At 41.7% G+C, this 17,797-nt stretch overlaps 2 protein-coding genes across 6 annotated transcripts in view; both read right to left on the bottom strand.

Moving 5' to 3' along the window:
* The window catches only part of dact3a (dishevelled-binding antagonist of beta-catenin 3a), a 46,687-nt gene extending 33,610 nt beyond the window's left edge, over window positions 1-13,077 (bottom strand). The window contains exons 1-2 of one of the 3 annotated variants that reach the window (XM_042309367.1): window positions 12,224-12,311; window positions 11,352-11,398 (exon numbers count right to left, since the gene is read on the bottom strand). Coding sequence is in view for 1 of the 3 variants with exons in the window: in XM_024393558.2 (XP_024249326.1) it covers window positions 12,224-12,472 (249 nt within the window). In the remaining 2 variants the exon portion in view is untranslated. Of the gene's footprint in view, window positions 1-11,351; window positions 11,399-12,223 lie in introns of all 3 variants that reach the window. The other 2 variants (XM_024393558.2, XM_024393559.2) reach the window with 2 other exon arrangements.
* An 881-nt stretch (window positions 13,078-13,958) lies between these two features.
* Window positions 13,959-17,797, bottom strand: part of gramd1ba (GRAM domain containing 1Ba) — a 115,714-nt gene continuing 111,875 nt past the window's right edge. For all 3 annotated transcript variants that reach the window (XM_042309178.1, XM_042309179.1, XM_042309180.1), the window contains one exon: window positions 13,959-17,797. This exon is cut by the window's right edge and continues 775 nt beyond it. The gene's annotated coding sequence lies outside the window, so the exon portion shown is untranslated.

Below are 17,797 nucleotides of genomic sequence, written 5' to 3'. Positions count from 1 at the left end.
GTATTGTGTGTAAATTTATGAGGAGGAAAAACTATTTAATACATTTTAGAATTTAGAACAAAATGTGGAAAAAGTCAAGGTGTCTGAATACTTTCCGAAGGCACTATAATTTCAAAATGGTCTGAGAAGAACAACATTGGCAGGACAATTCAAGCATAGTCAATATGCAGTAATAACGTCTTGGGCCTATAGCCTATTGCACAAACCTCATTGCTACATAACTATTTTTAATTGGTTAATGTTGCATAGGCTTACGTGTTTAAAAAAATCTGAGCGGTAGATCTCGGCTTGAATTTTGACTCAGAACGTGATCTTAACTCAGGGAAGGTTGGTTACCACTGCCTTAGAGCAACACTCAATCAATCAATCTCCACGGACATCCCCATCTCTCTGGATGAATTATCCAGCCCTCTCTCCCACTACCAAAACTCTCACCCTAACAGACAGACACCAGCACTACATTACAACTCCCTTTCAACCCAGCTATAATACACCCCCACACACACTCCTCATCCCTAGCTTCTCACTCATGTCTCTCCTCAGGCAGGATTCCTGTGCAATTAAACCTTTTGTTCCCATCAATTATTAACAGCCTGCGCTGCAGCTAACCGCTAACAACCGCTAACAGCATCTCTCAGCACTGAGCATGGCTAATTATGCCGGGCCAACCCTCTGCTCAGCGAAGCCCAGCAGGGAGCACCGAAGCTAGGTATGGAGGTTGATAGTCGGCTTCCGTGGAGCTCTGTGGTGGTGGAAAGAAGCCAACATGGGGGTTATTTTCAGGGTTTGGACATGGTGTGGGGTAGAAATTCGAGGTTGTCCTTAGACACAGATCTAGGATCAGATAACCTTACCCCCTTATATAAACGTTTTAAGGTATGACCCCATGTGCAGACAGTGTTGAAGAAACTAACATTTATTCTTTAAACAGGGGTGGGAAAACTACAGGTCAAGCAGGCAGGGGTCAATGATCCAGAGAGGGTGTAAGGCACCGGAACAGCAGGTGGGCTCAGGGTCAGGTCAGGCAAAGGTCGGTAATCCAGAGTAGAGGCAAAGGTACAGGACGGCAGGCAGGCTTAAAGTCAGGGCAGGCAGGAAAGGTCAAAACCAGGAAACAGGGACTATAGCAAAGCCAGGAGAAAGGGAAACTGCTGGTAGGTTTGAACAAACAAAAGGAACTGGCACAGACAGAAAACATAGGTATAAGTACCCAGGGGATAATGGGGAAGATGGGCAACACCTGGAGGGGGTGGAGACAAGCACAAGGACAGGTGAAACAGATCAGGGCATGACACCATTAGTGGGAAGGGAAAGATCTGACCCTACATCAGTGGTTAGGGGCTTCTATCCACATCCCATGGACTGTGTGTGTAGAGGGACTAGGGTGAAGTTACCCCAAGAGGCATATGTTGGGTGAGTTTAGCATTTTCCCCACTAATGGTTAAGTTTAGGTATGGGGATACATACACATGCATTTAGTACTGTAGATATGTGGTAGTGGTGGAGTAGGAGTCTGAGGGCACACAGTGTGTTGTGAAATCTGTGAATGTATTGTAATGTTTTAAAAATTGTATAAATTGCCTTCATTTTGCACGACCCCAGGAAGAGTAGCTGCTGCTTTGGCATGGGGATCCATAATAAATACAAATCTGATCCTAGATCTGTACCGAAGTAAAATGTCACCCCAGAGCTTGTCTAGAAACCCCACAACAAGACAGACGTGACAACAATCTACATTATGACTCTCACTTACCCCCCACTTTGACTCTGTGCACACATTCGCCTGACACTCCACAATGTTAACCCAACACAGCTAGGCTTAAACACACACACGTACACACTGTAGGCTACGCAAACAAACACACACATTACAGTAGAGTATGAGAATTGTGTATGTCACATATGGGAGGCTCCGATGACACATGGCCACAGCTGCAAGGGGCTCCATGGGGGCTTACAGTACAGCCTGCTAATGTGAGGAAACACACACACACATACTTTGAATGAAATTCTCACACATACTTTGATATCACATAGCAGCACTGATCAGATATCAAAAACAATACACACAATCTGTCCTCCAACACCCCGCCCCTCCCACACCCACATTAATTTGTTCTCTCTTTTAAACACAAGCGCACACACTTCCCCTCTGGAACAGGGGCAATATTTGATTTCACAGCTGTTGTCTGATGGCTGTCAGCACCACCGCCACAGGAACAAACCTGGAGAGTCTGCTCACACATGCACGCACACACACAAAATCAACCTTAATCACGTGGCAGCACCTTCCTCACACACACTCAACTTTCTCCTGTGTCTCACACACACACACACACAAACCAACCCCTTATACCTGTCCCTGAGCTTATCTTTACACCTTTACACCTGGCCTTATCTTTATCCCACTACAGAGGGAGAATCAAGCATTGTTTAGTTAACAATCAGGCAGATGTGAGGTCTGGTCTTAGAGCAGGCTATCGGCAAAGGCTCAGCTTTGTATGTCCCAAATAGCACCCTTTGCCCTATATAGTGCACTAATTTCAACCAGTGCCCCATAAGTTCTGGTCATAAGTAGTGCACTATATAGGGTATCATTTAGGACGCACACTTTGTGTGAGGAGGAGATCAAATGGCAAAATCATTATTTCCTATGGGTTGGCCTATACTTTGCTTAATGAATCCCTCTATCATTGGAGAACTGCTCCCAATGATGATGAATTCGTAACATATCTAGGTAGGAAAGCATTTGAAGACAGCCAATCTTTTGCTTGGTGCATACAGTATATTGTGCTCCAGAAATTACCTGTCAGTCAGTGGCGGCTGCTGATTGGCTGAATACCTGGGGCGGGAGGTGTTTGGAGTTGTAAACAAAGCAGCATGACAGAAATATGAGGCCATTTTTTCGACCTACCGTTAGTTTCTTTGAGAACATATATAATCGATCTCTGCATTGGAACAACAGCATAGACGCACCTAATTAACTTTTGCATGTCAAAAAACGAATGACCACTGCTGCACATGCAACCAGCCAGCTCACGTCATGAACAAACGAGTGCACCAGTAAGAACGCAATAAGTGAAAACAGGTTAACTGGGGATAGCTAGCTAACATCATGTCACAAAGCATGATGGGCTAGCCAATTAAATTTTATTCTCAAACTTCATATTTCCGAGTCAGTCATATTAGTTTAGAAAGCCATGAAATTGGCATTGGAGCTAACTAGCTAGCAAGCTAGCTATTGCTTATCAAAGGTATATAACTGGTTAATTTAACCATACCAAAAATCGACCAAACAATTTCAATGACTTTCAAAATTACTTTAGCTGGCTAATGAATTGGCTCATGCTTTGTATACACCCGGTTTTATGCCGTTTTAGTCCACACAACACGTTGCCCTGTCACCAACAGAAGAACATGATGAACAACATTGGGCGGGGACAAATTCAAATTGGCCATGCTTTTTGTCCTACCAGATCTACGATGAGAAGGTTCTAGCTAGTGTATCCCTCTGTCCCTTGACGCTTGTTGGAAGTAGTTGTCTGGTTTATCATGTCCCATGACTGTTCTGATTATTTACTTACAAGTTAATTACAATTAGCTTTTTGATTTAGCGCCATCTGTACCTGATAGAGCAGATCTAGTCTCACGTGTGGAAGCAAGCCATCTGACAATGAGAGACTCACTGGGATGGAGACTACAGCAGACCCAGAAGTTCTGACTGAATGGACACACATTTGATCAACCCAGGAAGGTCCATTTAACTTGTGCTGTTATAATTTATGCTATGAAATCCTGCGATTTCATTGGGGAAAATAGCAGGCAAAACAACCCAAGCAATGTTCGAAAGGCCTATGTGCCCACGGAGGGGGAGCTGCTGATGCTGGCAGTCACTGAGGGGCAGAGTAGGAAGTAGCTGAACAGTTTGAACAATATATTTTTTAAACAGGAAAATGTACAAATTCAAAGGCTGGGGGCAGTATTGAGTTGGTTGTTTTTCAACTCATTCCCTAAGATATAGTGGGATATTGGTCATGTTGCACTTCCTAAGGCTTTCACAAGTCAACAGTCTTTAGAACCTTGTTTGATGCTTCTACTGTGAAGTGGGGGTGAATGAGAGAGGAATGAGTCAGAGGTCTGACAGAATGCCTTGAGCTCGTGACGCTCGTTCACGTGAGAGCGAACTCTGTTCCATTGCTTTTCTACAGACAAAGGAATTCTCCGGTTGGAACATTTTTGAAGATGTATGTTAAAAACATCCTAAAGATTGATTCTATACTTCGTTTGACATGTTTCTACGGACTGTAATGGAAATTTTTGACTTTTCGTCTGCTCCTAGTGAACGCGCTACGTGAGTTTGGATTTGTGTACCAAACGCGCTAACAAAAGGAGCTATTTGGACATAAATGATGGACATTATCGAACAAAACAAACATTTATTGTGGAACTGAGATTCCTGGGAGTGCATTCTGATGAAGATCATCAAAGGTAAGTGAATATGTATAAAGTTATTTCTGACTTCTGTTGAATGCACAATATGGCGGATATCTTTTTGGCTTGTTTGGGCTCTGAGTGCCGTACTCAGATTATTGCATCGTTTGCTTTTTCCGTAAAGCTTTTTGAAATCTGACACAGCGGGTTACATTAACTTCTTGACGCTACCCATCCAGTTAGCGGATAGCATAGCGGGATGGGTAGCATAGAAAATCTTTGGAGGGAGTTGAAAGTCCGTGTTGTCCAGCAACATCCCCAAAACATCACTGCTCTAGAGGAGATCTGCATGGAGGAATGGGCCAAAATACCAGCAACAGTGTGTGAAAACCTTGTGAAGACTTACAGAAAACGTTTGACCTCTGTCATTTCCAACAAAGGGTATATAACAAAGTATTGAGATAAACTTTTGTTATTTTCCAAATACTTATTTTCCACCATAATTTGCAAATAAATTCATAAAAAATCATACAATGTGATTTTCTTTCTCATTTTGTCTGTCATAGATGAAGTGTACCTATGATGAAAATTACAGGCCTCTCATCTTTTGTGGGAGAACTTGCACAATTGGTGGCTGACTAAATATTTTTTTGCCCCATAGTAGATATATATACACCTCAAAAAAATAAAGGGAACACTAAAATAACACATCCTAGATCTGAATGAATTACATATTCTTATTAAATACTTTTTTCTTTACATAGTTGAATGTGCTGACAACAAAATCACACAAAACTTAATCAATGGAAATCAAATTTATCAACCCATAGAGGTCTGGATTTGGAGTCACACTCAAAATTAAAGTGGAAAACCATACTACAGGCTGATCCAACTTTGATGTAATGTCCTTAAAACAAGTCAAAATGAGGCTCAGTAGTGTGTGTGGCCTCCACGTGCCTGTATGACCTCTCTACAATGCCTGGGCATGCTCCTGATGAGGTGGCGGATGGTCTCCTGAGGGATCTCCTCCCAGACCTGGACTAAAGCATCCGCCAACTCCTGGACAGTCTGTGGTGCAACTTGGCGTTGGTGGATGGAGCGAGACATGATGTCCCAGATGTGCTCAATTGGATTCAGGTCTGGGGAATGGGCGGGCCAGTCCATAGCATCAATGCCTTCCTCTTGCAGGAACTACTGACACACTCCAGCCACATGAGGTCTAGCATTGTCTTGCATTAGGAGGAACCCAGGGCCAACCGCACCAGCATATGGTCTCACAAGGGGTCTGAGAATGGCGGAGATCTTTGTGGGCTATACTCAGCCTTGTCTCAGGATGGTAAGTTGGTGGTTGAAGAGATCCCTCTAGTGGTGTGGGGGCTGTGCTTTGGCAAAGTGGGTGGGGTTATATCCTTCCTGTTTGGCCCTGTCCGGGGGTGTCCTCAGATGGGGCCACAGTGTCTCCTGACCCCTCCTGTCTCAGCCTCCAGTATTTATACTGCAGTAGTTTATGTGTCGGGGGGCTAGGGTCAGTTTGTTATATCTGGAGTACTTCTCCTGTCCTATTCGGTGTCCTGTGTGAATTTAAGTGTGCTCTCTCTAATTCTCTCTTTCTCTCTCTCGGAGGACCTGAGCCCTAGGACCATGCCCCAGGACTACCTGACAAGATGACTCCTTGCTGTCCCCAGTCCACCTGGCCGTGCTGCTGCTCCAGTTTCAACTGTTCTGCCTTATTATTATTGGACCATGCTGGTCATTTATGAACATTTGAACATCTTGGCCATGTTCTGTTATAATCTCCACCCGGCACAGCCAGAAGAGGACTGGCCTCCCCACATAGCCTGGTTCCTCTCTAGGTTTCTTCCTAGGTTTTGACCTTTCTAGGGAGATTTTCCTAGCCACCGTGCTTCTACACCTGCCTTGCTTGCTGTTTGGGGTTTTAGGCTGGGTTTCTGTACAGCACTTTGAGATATCAGCTGATGTACGAAGGGCTATATAAATAAATTTGATTTGAGGATCTCATCTCGGTACCTAATGGCAGTCAGGCTACCTCTGGCGAGCACATGGAGGGCTGTGTGGCCCCCCAAAGAAATGCCACCCCACACCATGACTGACCCACCGCCAAACCGGTCATGCTGGAGGATGTTGCAGGCAGCAGAATGTTCTCCACGGCGTCTCCAGACTCTGTCACATGTGCTCAGTGTGAACCTGCTTTCATCTGTGAAGAGCACAGGGCGCCAGTGGCGAATTTGCCAATCTTGGTGTTCTCTGGCAAATGCCAAACGTCCTGCACGGTGTTGGGCTGTAAGCACAACCCCCACCTGTGGACGTCGGGCCCTCATACCACCCTCATGGAGTCTGTTTCTGAACATTTGAGCAGACACATGCACATTTGTGGCCTGCTGGAGGTCATTTTGCAGGGCTCTGGCAGTGCTCCTCCTGCTCCTCCTTGCACAAAGGCGGAGGTAGCGGTCCTGCTGCTGGGTTGTTGCCCTCCTATGGCCTCCTCCACGTCTCCTGATGTACTGGCCTGTCTCCTGGTAGCGCCTCCATGCTCTGGACACTACGCTGACAGACACAGCAAACCTTCTTGCCACAGCTCGCATTGATGTGCCATCCTGGATGAGCTGCACTACCTGAGCCACATGTATGGGTTGTAGACTCAGTCTCATGCTACCACTAGATTGAAAGCACCGCCAGCATTCAAAAGTGACCAAAACATCAGCCAGGAAGCAAAGGAACTGAGAAGTGGTCTGTTGTCACCACCTGCAGAACCACTCCTTTATTGGGGGTGTCTTGCTAATTGCCTATAATTTTGCACAACAGCATGTGAAATGTATTGTCAATCAGTGTTGCTTCCTAAGTGGACAGTTTGATTTCACAGAAGTGTGATTGACTTGGAGTTACATTGTGTTGTTTAAGTGTCCCCTTTATTTTTTTGAGCAGTGTATATATACACACACTACCATTCAAAACGTTGGGGTCACTCAGAAATGTCCTTGTTTTTGAAAGAAAATCACCTTTTTTGTCCATTAAAATAACATCGGATTGATCAGAAATACAGTGTGACATTGTTAATGTTGTAAATGACTATTGTAGCTGGAAGCGGCAGATTTTTTATGGAATATCTACATAGACGTACAGAGGCCATTATCAGCAACCATCACTCCTGTGTTCCAATGGCACATTGTGTTAGCTAATCCAAGTGTATAATTTTAAAAGGCTAATTGATCATTAGAAAACACTTTTGCAATTATGTTAGCACAGCTGAAAACTTGTGCTGATTAAAGAAGCAATAAAACGGGTCTTCATTAGACTAGTTGAGTGTCAGCATTTGTTGGCTTTCTTCTGAAATTCGTCAGTCTATTCTTGTTCTTAGAAATGAAGGCTATTCCAACCGAGAAATTGCCAAGAAACTGAAGATCTCGTACAACGCTGTGTACTACTCCCTTCACAGAACAGCACAAACGGGATCTAACCAGAATAGAAAGAGGAGTGGGAGGCCCTGGTGCACAACTGAGCAAGAGGACAAGTACATTAGTGTCTAGTTTGACAAACAGACGCTTCACAAGTCCTGAACTGGCAGCTTCATTAAATAGTACCCGCAAAACACCAGTCTCAACGTCATCAGTGAAGAGGTGACTTCGGGATGCTGGCATTCTAGGCACAACTAGAGGTCAACCGATTAATTGGAATGGCCGATTAATTAGGGACGATTTCAAGTCCTCATAACAATCGGAAATCGGTATTTTTGGGCGCAGATTTTGCAGATGTTTTTATACCTTTATTTAATCTTTATTTAACTAGGCAAGTCAGTTAAGAACACATTCTTATTTTCAATGACGGCCTAGGAACGAGGCAGAAAGACAGATTTTTACCTTGTCAGCTCGGGGGATCCAATCTTGCAATCTTACAGTTAACTAGTCCAAAGCTCTAACCACCTGCCTCATGAGGAGCCTGCCTGTTACGCGAATGCAGTAAGCCAAGGTAAGTTGCTAGCTAGCATTAAACTTATCTTACAAAAAACAATCAACGACTGTCATTGCACCAATGTGTACTTAACCATAAACATCAATGACTTAAAATCAATACACAAGTATACATTTTTAAAACCTGCATATTTAGCTAAAATAAATCCAGGTTAGCAGGCAATATTAACCAAGTGAAATTGTTTCACTTCTCTTGCGTTCATTGCACGCAGAGTCAGGGTATATGCTACAGTTTGGGCCACCTGGCTCTTTGCAAACTAATTTGCCAGAATTTTACGTAATTATGACATAACATTGTAGGTTGTGCAATGTAACAGGAATATTTAGACTCATGGATGCCACCCGTTAGATGAAACATGGATATTTAGCCAATATTGATCAGAGTTACCCTCTCCTATGGATATCTACACAGTTATAAAATTGGCAAGGTGGTGTAAGCCTACACGAAACACAGACCTTATTTTAAGTGAATCTAAAAATATCCTATGGAATAAATGAATGAAGGAACTGATATTTTCAGATTTTGCTAGAAAGAGTCATGGGAATGATGACTCGCACTTTGGTAGTCAATTCTTACCATGTCCATTATTAAAATAGGATTTCCTGCATATAGAAATTAGTTTTTGTTTTCAACATTCATCACAGGTAACTTAAACTCTATTTTTATTCAAACAGTTGAGAGTATTTGTCTCCTATGCAGACTCTTCAGTATCATTGTCACTTCAGAGCTGTGTGTGTGTTTTACAGATGGCAGGGAAAAGCAGAGCACCAGTGTGAGACTATTACATGGAATTGGCACCAGGGAAAGCAAGGTGTCTTATTTGTGATAAAGATGTAAGCATGGGGTCAGCAACGGCTAAATCAAAACATACCAAGAACCTGTGGAATCACCTTAAGAACACCCAGGTATTATATTATGTTAAAATAAAAGTGTTCATTGTTCATTCAGTATTGTTACAATTGTCATTATTACAAAAATGTGTGTGTATATATATATTTAAATACATTTTAAAAATCTGTCCGATTAATCGGTATCGGCTTTTTTTTGTCCTCCAATAATCGGTAGCGGCGTTGAAAGCGGCGTTGAAAAATCATAATGGTCGACCTCTAGGCACAACCCGTGACTGTGTCAACGTGCATGTGCCCTGCCTGCCATAGGAGTTGCTAGACTGGAGTCGCTAGAGCATGATGGGGTAAGGCCCAACAATTACTTTCAATTGAGAATCAATCAGGAAACTGCATGGCCCCATCTTTATTTTATGTAAAAATAGTCATAAAATCATTAGATAGTCATATTGGCTAGTCCACATAATTAACATTTTGAAAGTATTGAAACACAATGTTCAAAACCCACAAAGACAGCCCAAAACAATATTTTAACCATTAACGCCTAACCAAATGGTCCACAAGGTTATCAATGTGTCACAACACAAGAGCAATGGCCCTATTAATATCCATTTAACCCAAGGCCATTGTTCACACAGTGGCCTGAAGCGCCTGAAAGAGAGAAAGCCCATTCACTTATACCTATCACCAATTTAAAGTGACCTCTTTTATAGGGGTCGTGTGCAAGTCATGCTCGTCATTTTTCAGTCTAGATAGCCTAATAAATGTAGTGCAGCCAGGCTAGGCTACCGTTTAGTTTAGGATGCATTTACATACACTTTCTCGCTTGGTGCTGGAGGCAAAGATGTAGCATTAATTATGGATCCCTTAAGCGCGGAATCCCGCTCAAATCCCGTTAGCGGGATTGATTTGACAACATCCAGTGAAATTGTAGCGCACCAAAATCCAAACTACAGAAATATCCATATTCAACCTTCACAAAAATGTAAGTGTAATACATCAAAATAAAGCTCAACTTCTTGTTAATCCAGCCGCTGTGTCAGATTTCAAAAACGCTTTACAGCGAAAGCAAACCATGCGATTATCTGAGGACAGCGCCCTGCATACAAACACATGAAAATAATTTTTCAACCAGGCAGGTGCAACACAAAAGTCAGAAATAGCCATATAATAAATGCCTTACCTTTGAAGATCTTCTTTTTGTAATCTCACACGTCTCAGTGACACAATGAGCGGCCGTTTTGTTCGATAAATTCCTTCTTTATATCCCCAAAATGTCCATTTATTTGGTGCATTTGATTCAGAAATACACCGGTTCCAACATGACTACAAAGTATCTAATAAGTTACCTGTAAACTTGGTCCAAACATTTCAAACAACGTTCCTAATCCAACTTCAGGTATCCTAAAATGTAAATAAAATAAAATTTAAGACTGAATAAACTGTTTCTAATACCGGATAAAAGCAATGTGAAGCGCGCTCCAGTTCACACACAACAAAAGACTAAAGCCCTTCAGAGTGACACCTACAAAGAACAGCCCTACTTCATTTCTCAAAAGAAAAACATCTAACAATTTCTAAAGACTGTTGACATCTAGTGGAAACCATACAAACTGCAATATGGGCCTTAATAAATCAGGTCTCCCATAGAAAAACATTGGAAAACACAGCGACCTCAAATTCCCCCCCCCCCTGGATGGATTGTGCTCGGGGTTTCGCCTGCCAAATCAGTTCTGTTATACTCACAGACATTATTCTAACAGCTTTTGAAACTTTAGAGTGTTTTCTATCCAAATCTACTAATTATATGCTTATCCTAGCTTCTTGGCCTGAGTAGCAGGCAGTTTACTTTGGGCATGCTTTTCATCCTGGTGTGAAAATACTGCCCCCTATACCAGAGAGGTTAATTAATTGTTAAACTAGATAGTTCATTGCCCGCGGAAGTAAATGTATTTACCATAAAACATATGGATCAATATTTTCATAGCAAATGTGCAAGGCCATGCATGTCCAGGTTATCCCCACATCACCAATTTCATCCAGAGAGAAAATAATACTTGATGAAAAATGGCTAAATATTTTCCTTACCTGTTAGGTTGCCAATGCTGTTGTAATCTCTGCGTTATGGACATCACCTAATACCATGATGAAGAGATAGCAACACTTGTATCAAGCGCAGCACTTGAACAAATGTCTGTTCAAATATTTTAACTGAGAGGGTCTCCATTTAGCTATAAATATAATTTTGGGGGTTTTAAGCATATTATGCTACTCAAACCTAATTAACGCTACTTCAATTAAGGATATGGAACTCCAACCACATCGCACCCCAGGTATTCTCTTTAAAAATGCAGCCAAGGGAAAGCATGTAATATTCCTAGATAAATAATCAAATAAATAAATAGAAGAAGTAAAACACGATAAAAGATATGGAGATGTGATTCATCATATTATTAGCCTACTGAGTGGAAAGATTATTTGGGGCATCTGTAAATTATGGTGGAAACTACCACAATACAGCAACTATAGGCCTACACAGAACTCCAGGATCGACATGGTGGTGGGCACGGTCCGACCTTTTCAGAACAACGGATCGTTTATCACTAACTCGATAAAGACAATACAGCCGGCTGATATACTTTTATTTTTTCGAAACAGCGTCAAGGGACAATGGAATGAAAAACCCAAGCGCCGAAGTTTGCCTTAAATGGTCACGCACTCTCCGGTCACACAGTATGGGGTTGTCTGGTCCACATTTCGGATGGTACCGTTATTCGGCACAGATCCACTCTATATAGGTTAGTTATATAGAATAGATTTACAATTTCACGGCCGTCATTCCAAGAGCATTACACGCGTAACAAATCCGCTTCTACAGCTTTCCATGAACGCGTAGTAATACCAAATTATAGAAATGTACAATATGCATTAGAAGTACAATAATACGAAAGTCGTCTTACCGTATGGCGCCTATAACTAAAGTCGTCTGACGCACAGTTGGTTGTCTCCGGAACCGGCCAGGCCGGCTGTACATCGCCCCATGCCGGGCGTCCTGGGACAGAGTCCCCGAGGGAGAGGGCACTGAGCACCAGGCATTCCTGCCTCTGTTTCAGCAGCTCCAACTCACACAGACCGGACAAACTCGCCTCAAGGCGCTCCTTATTCCGACTGCGCTCCGCTGTCATTGGGAAAGAAAACGCTCGGTACATCGTTCTCCCTTGCTCGGAGAGTGGCTGAGTGCTTACTCTTTGGCTCTTTGATCGTTTCTCAGCCGTTGGCCGTTCCTTCCTACTAGTATCCAAGTGAGGCTAAATTGTCTGCATATTTAATTTCAAAGTGACTTTACTCTTTGGTTTTTGATATACATGTTTTAAAGCGAAGTAGCGACAGTAAACTATAGATACAGCTGCGAACCATTGTATGCAGAACCGAACCCATACCTACTGCTCGCTCAATGATGTTGCTGGATTCCAATTCCGTAGCTGTCAATTGTACATTAGCATGCCCGGGTTTTTCAGAGGGTCCATTGGTTACCCAGAACCCACAATAATTAATATTCATAAGTATTCTGCTCTTCAAGATGTGATTGGACAACGAGCTCTCCTTTGTATTCCTAAACGCGCAAGGTCACATTCACCCAGCCAGTTCAATGAATTAATCTTTCATTAATGCCTAAAAGTTAACACCAAGGGATCGTGAAGCGTTGATCAAGTTGTACCAGCCTTTCATGAAAATCCAAGCACCTTCTCTGGCTACCTCGCCTATAAACCCATTGTCAGTGAAAACGGAATCAGTGATATCGTATGACTAGTTGCAAGGGAGACCGACGGTTCTATACGCTATTTATACTTGAAACAAATAACAAAGGTTGGTTGCAAAGTTCACTGATAAGTAGGCTACTGGAGACATACTCCCTGCCTGTAGATTGTGTACATTACAGCCTAACAAGGGGAAGGCGCCATCTGGTGGCCACATGTATCTGTTTTTATTTCTCCCTCACACGCACACATGCCCACCCACTTTTGGTATGAACTATAGGTGCAAGACCCAGCCTAGAGTGCAGCGTAGCATCTCAATAGTCCTACATAGTCTCCCTTTGGACCTGTGGACAGTTGAAACGTGGGATCTGCTCATCTACAGTGATATAATCAGTTTTCAGATCATTAGAGAGTGATGATGAAATGAGACTTAAATCACATTAGTGCTACATAACAGATTGGGTGTACATATCAACTGTTTCTCATCTCACGTCTTTATGTTTCGAAGTGTATGTCTATGTAGGGCTCTGGACAAAAATAGTGTACTGTATAGGGAATAGGGTGCCATTTGCTACGCATCATCAGATAACCTTAAACAACCTCTGATATAACGAGCAAGGACACAAAGGAACAATGATTAACAGCTGACATTCGAAATGCCTCCTCTCACTTATTTAATAGTAGGGCTATAAAATGCATGTCTCATTTACAAATGTCTTAGTAACATGGCAGCATCATTATTAGATTAAATGACATGAATGAAAATAGTGACTAGAAATTAATTGAACTGAATGAATGACCAAATGTAGCACTGACAATTGGAAGCAATGTGAACATTGCTCAAGGGGCTACTGAAGAATCCCCCATTGAAAAAATATCACAATTCATTGGTATGGACAGAAACAGACAGCTGCAGGGATGAGTCAGACAGAAAATACATATTTGAATGACTTTATTTCATTCCCTCCATCTCTCCTCCACAAACCAATAAAGCCTTTAGAATCTTTTTCTTTCAAAGTTTTTCCCAAAACCACGACCAGCGCAGAAGGGTTTCATTAGTCTGTGTACACTGAAACGATACACAACATAGAAATACAATATATTATCTGTATAACACAGGAGGTTGGTGGCACCTTCGAGAGGACAGGCTCACGGTAATGGATGGAATGGTATCATACATGGTTTCCATGTGTTTGATGTCATTCCAGTTCCAGCAATTATTATGAGCCGTCCTCCCCTCAGCAGAATATTTCAGTCATATATCGGAGATCAGAAGGCTTAAAAAAAAAACATCTGGTATTGATACAGAGGATATAATACCACAGTGTTTGAGATGGAAACAATTCTGAAGAAATTGCACCTGTCTGAGGTGTGTGTGTAATGAAGTGAAGGGTTTGAAAGAATTGGTCAGGCTTCTTTACCTGTCTACCCAAAAACCTTGCTCCGGCCAAACGTTATGCCACGCCCACGGACAATAGTTTCTTCCCCACAATGAGTCTGGATCTGAGTATCTCCCCGACGATTTCTAGAATGCTAACTGTTCTGAATTGGTCCCAGGTTGGGCCAGAGCCAGAACACACACAAGTAAAGCAGCGTTTTGAAAAGAATCTGATTGGTTTGACATGATCCGATCGCTGATGACTGTTTGGTACAACACCCCTCATTTTGACGTAACCACAAACGACTTCAACGATGGAAGTCCCGGACTGAAGTATGTAGCGAACACAGAGCAGTGGAAGAATTCAGTTTGAGTCGTCAGGAAACATAACTACAACCACAAGCTCTAAAATACATCCTTATGTCTCATACTCAGTATAACACATTCTCTATATTCTGCAAATGGTTAAGAATTGATTTAGAATGTTCTTCAATTCGGCAAACATGAACAGGTCTGTGGCTTTGTGAGCATTCAAATGAGTAAAGCTCTTTCAGTTTCACATTTTTGAAGAACACTACTCTTTTGCTGCAATATATTTCGTTTGTTTTCTCAGACACTCAAACATGCTTGCTGACCATTCTATTGAAAAACACTCTTCAAGCTTTCAACTACCAATATATTAGATTCATGTAGTTTGAACAGAGTACATTTTTTCTGGGCCATTTGAGGCATTCCTGCCATATAAAGCACCCATGCATAGAACACATCAGATTGTGAATGAGAACAGAGTGGGACAGGAAGCTAGCATGCATTCACTATCGAAGGGTCCACAAGGGTCTCAAGTTTTTCAGAAACCCTAACGAAGGCAGCTTACTGTCAATGTTAGTGAATTCATTAAATACATGTATTGCATAAGATTAATAGTTTTATCTTTAAGGGTCACCAAGTCATTTGGAAGAGATTACTATTACCTCAGAATACCTTACTATTCCTCCCAAATACTCTTTTTAGTTGCACATCGTCCCACATTGGTTGACCGCTTTCTACTCCTCTTCTAAGGGCCACAACGTCAACAGAAATTATTGCCATGGTGAGATACAGGCAAAAAATGTAAAGTACAGTACAGGTCATTGTAATCTCATCATTGGCCCTTTCTCTTACAAATAAATCTGCCCTGAATTGTCACATTGTCATTGTTCAAATTGGGCAATTTGACATGAACAAGGTCAAATGGCCATTTTAGTAACATTAAACCATGTCATAGCGCAAGGGAGTCGGGGAAAATCATTCTGCAATAACGTAAATGACTCGCAATCAAAAAATGTGTATGAAATGCTACCGACTGTATCAATCCATATTGTTTTTCTTCTTCTTTCAGATGAAATGTACGTGAGTTGAACCCATCCCCTCTCTGTGCAATGCTAATGAGTCCAGGGTCGTATTCATTAGTGCACACCACAGCAAAATGTTTTGCAACTGAAAACAAAAATGAGTATCTTATTTGACAAATTCAGGTAGGTCCCTCCCTGTTTTGGCTCATTTGCTTCCTACTGAATACAACCCATGGCTAAAGCATTGTATTCCAATGCATAACATTTTTTAATTCTGACATTCTTTTGGCTCAAATGTTATTTCTGCACACCGTGAACCAATCCCTCAAACACACCAGTTAGTGGCTGAATCAACTTTTGAACAAGGCTTTGTTTGTTTCCAAAGTCATCATAAGAATCCTAGAGAGTCAATGATAAATACATGGGTGGCAGGCAAATATGGACGTATATAGCAGTCAAATATCAATCTGAAAATAAAATGTATTTTGATAGCTATATGCTTCCATAGACAGATGCGGGAGATACTAAACAGATCGCTTCGGCCACAGTAGAAATCATTAGACAAAATCGACAGACAAAGTGGGAATGGTTGATAGCGTCAACTTGACACATCCAATATGCCAGAATATAGCCCATGGCAGACATTTTTGGGACGACACAAAGGACTACAGAAGGTCAGACCCGAGTTCAAATACATTTAGACAATTTTAAAATACTTTGAGTGTTTGCATTAGCCAGCCTAGAATACCAAGTGGTCGGGGTTTGCAGTTTTAGGACTTTTCTATTGGTCCACAAAGCCAGACAAGCTCAATCAAGCAAAGCTGAAATATTTGAAATCATTTCAAATGGTATTTGAATACAGGTCTGCAGAGGGTGAACACTGATCATTTCCCCAAATGTTTGTTTTACATTTTTCGTAAACACTGTACATAAATAAATCAATAAATATCTGAACTGTACAATATGCATTATTCTTTTTTTCCAGCTTCAAGCATATTTTTCAATGAGGAATTTCACAGTTTTAATCATCAAATACATCGTTGTAATTGCCGTACTTCAGTTCGGCTGCAGTATCCCTTTGTAAACGTCTCTACGAAAAAAAGACCCTCCCTAAAATACTGTCTACTCCCTCTCTGGTTAAAAGCTGAACACTTTAAAGTTCATAGAGTGACAGAGTATAACAACCACATTATCATAACACTGGTCATTATTCTCTCTGTCTGACAGTATTTAGGCTGGTAACAAATACTGGGGGAAAAACATGAATGATCTATGTAGCGCAGGTAGGGACAAATTCAAGCTCCATTGCATGTGTAAAATCACTTAGGGAACATACCAAGGCCTATACAGTACACTCGGAGTACATTCTATTCAAGCCAAGGACAGGATAGCCACAGATGAATTGATACAACACAAAGTGGCCAAATAAAAGATGAAAAGAATACTGCCCAAATTGAAAAAACATACATATTAGCATAAAAGTTGACACACAAATCTTGGCAACAATGAATAGGTGTATCCATAACCTAAAACAAATCATCCTGAAGGATAAGGTTGGAGACATGTTTGGATAAAACCTAAGCACAACGTTGAGATAGCGTTTGGGGTTGGCTAGGGCAAAGAATGCCCTGTTTATGGAAGAGGGTTGCATCATCAAAACATACTGTGTACCTCTGCAAAAGCAGACTGCTTTCTCATCCATATATGGTAACAGCCAATATATTCTCACTGCTGCTAACAGCTATAGCTAGCTCCCCTGTCCACAAATCAAAAGGGCTTGGGCTACTCTACACACAGTAGAGAACATGCCTTAGAAAACGACAAACACTTAAACAGAGAATAACAAAGCCATGGCACAAGCTCTCAGGGAATCCTGCCCTGATACACCACGGAAGCCTGGTAAAAGTGTGCCCTAACAGCAATTGACTTCCACAAAAAAATAAATACGGAATTATATTTTCATTTATAATATACTTTGATTCTTTGTGGTTCTATCCTAGAAATGATGGATTGTGTTGAAATACTGCATGCTGATTATCTTTCCGGTACGGTCGTAACCTGTTCCCA

This window comes from Oncorhynchus tshawytscha, linkage group LG30 (genome assembly GCF_018296145.1).
Source record: "Oncorhynchus tshawytscha isolate Ot180627B linkage group LG30, Otsh_v2.0, whole genome shotgun sequence".
Classification (NCBI taxonomy): Eukaryota; Metazoa; Chordata; class Actinopteri; order Salmoniformes; family Salmonidae; genus Oncorhynchus; species Oncorhynchus tshawytscha.
The sequence above is the reverse complement of the archived record's forward strand: the minus strand, read 5'-3'. Positions and strand labels throughout refer to the sequence as shown.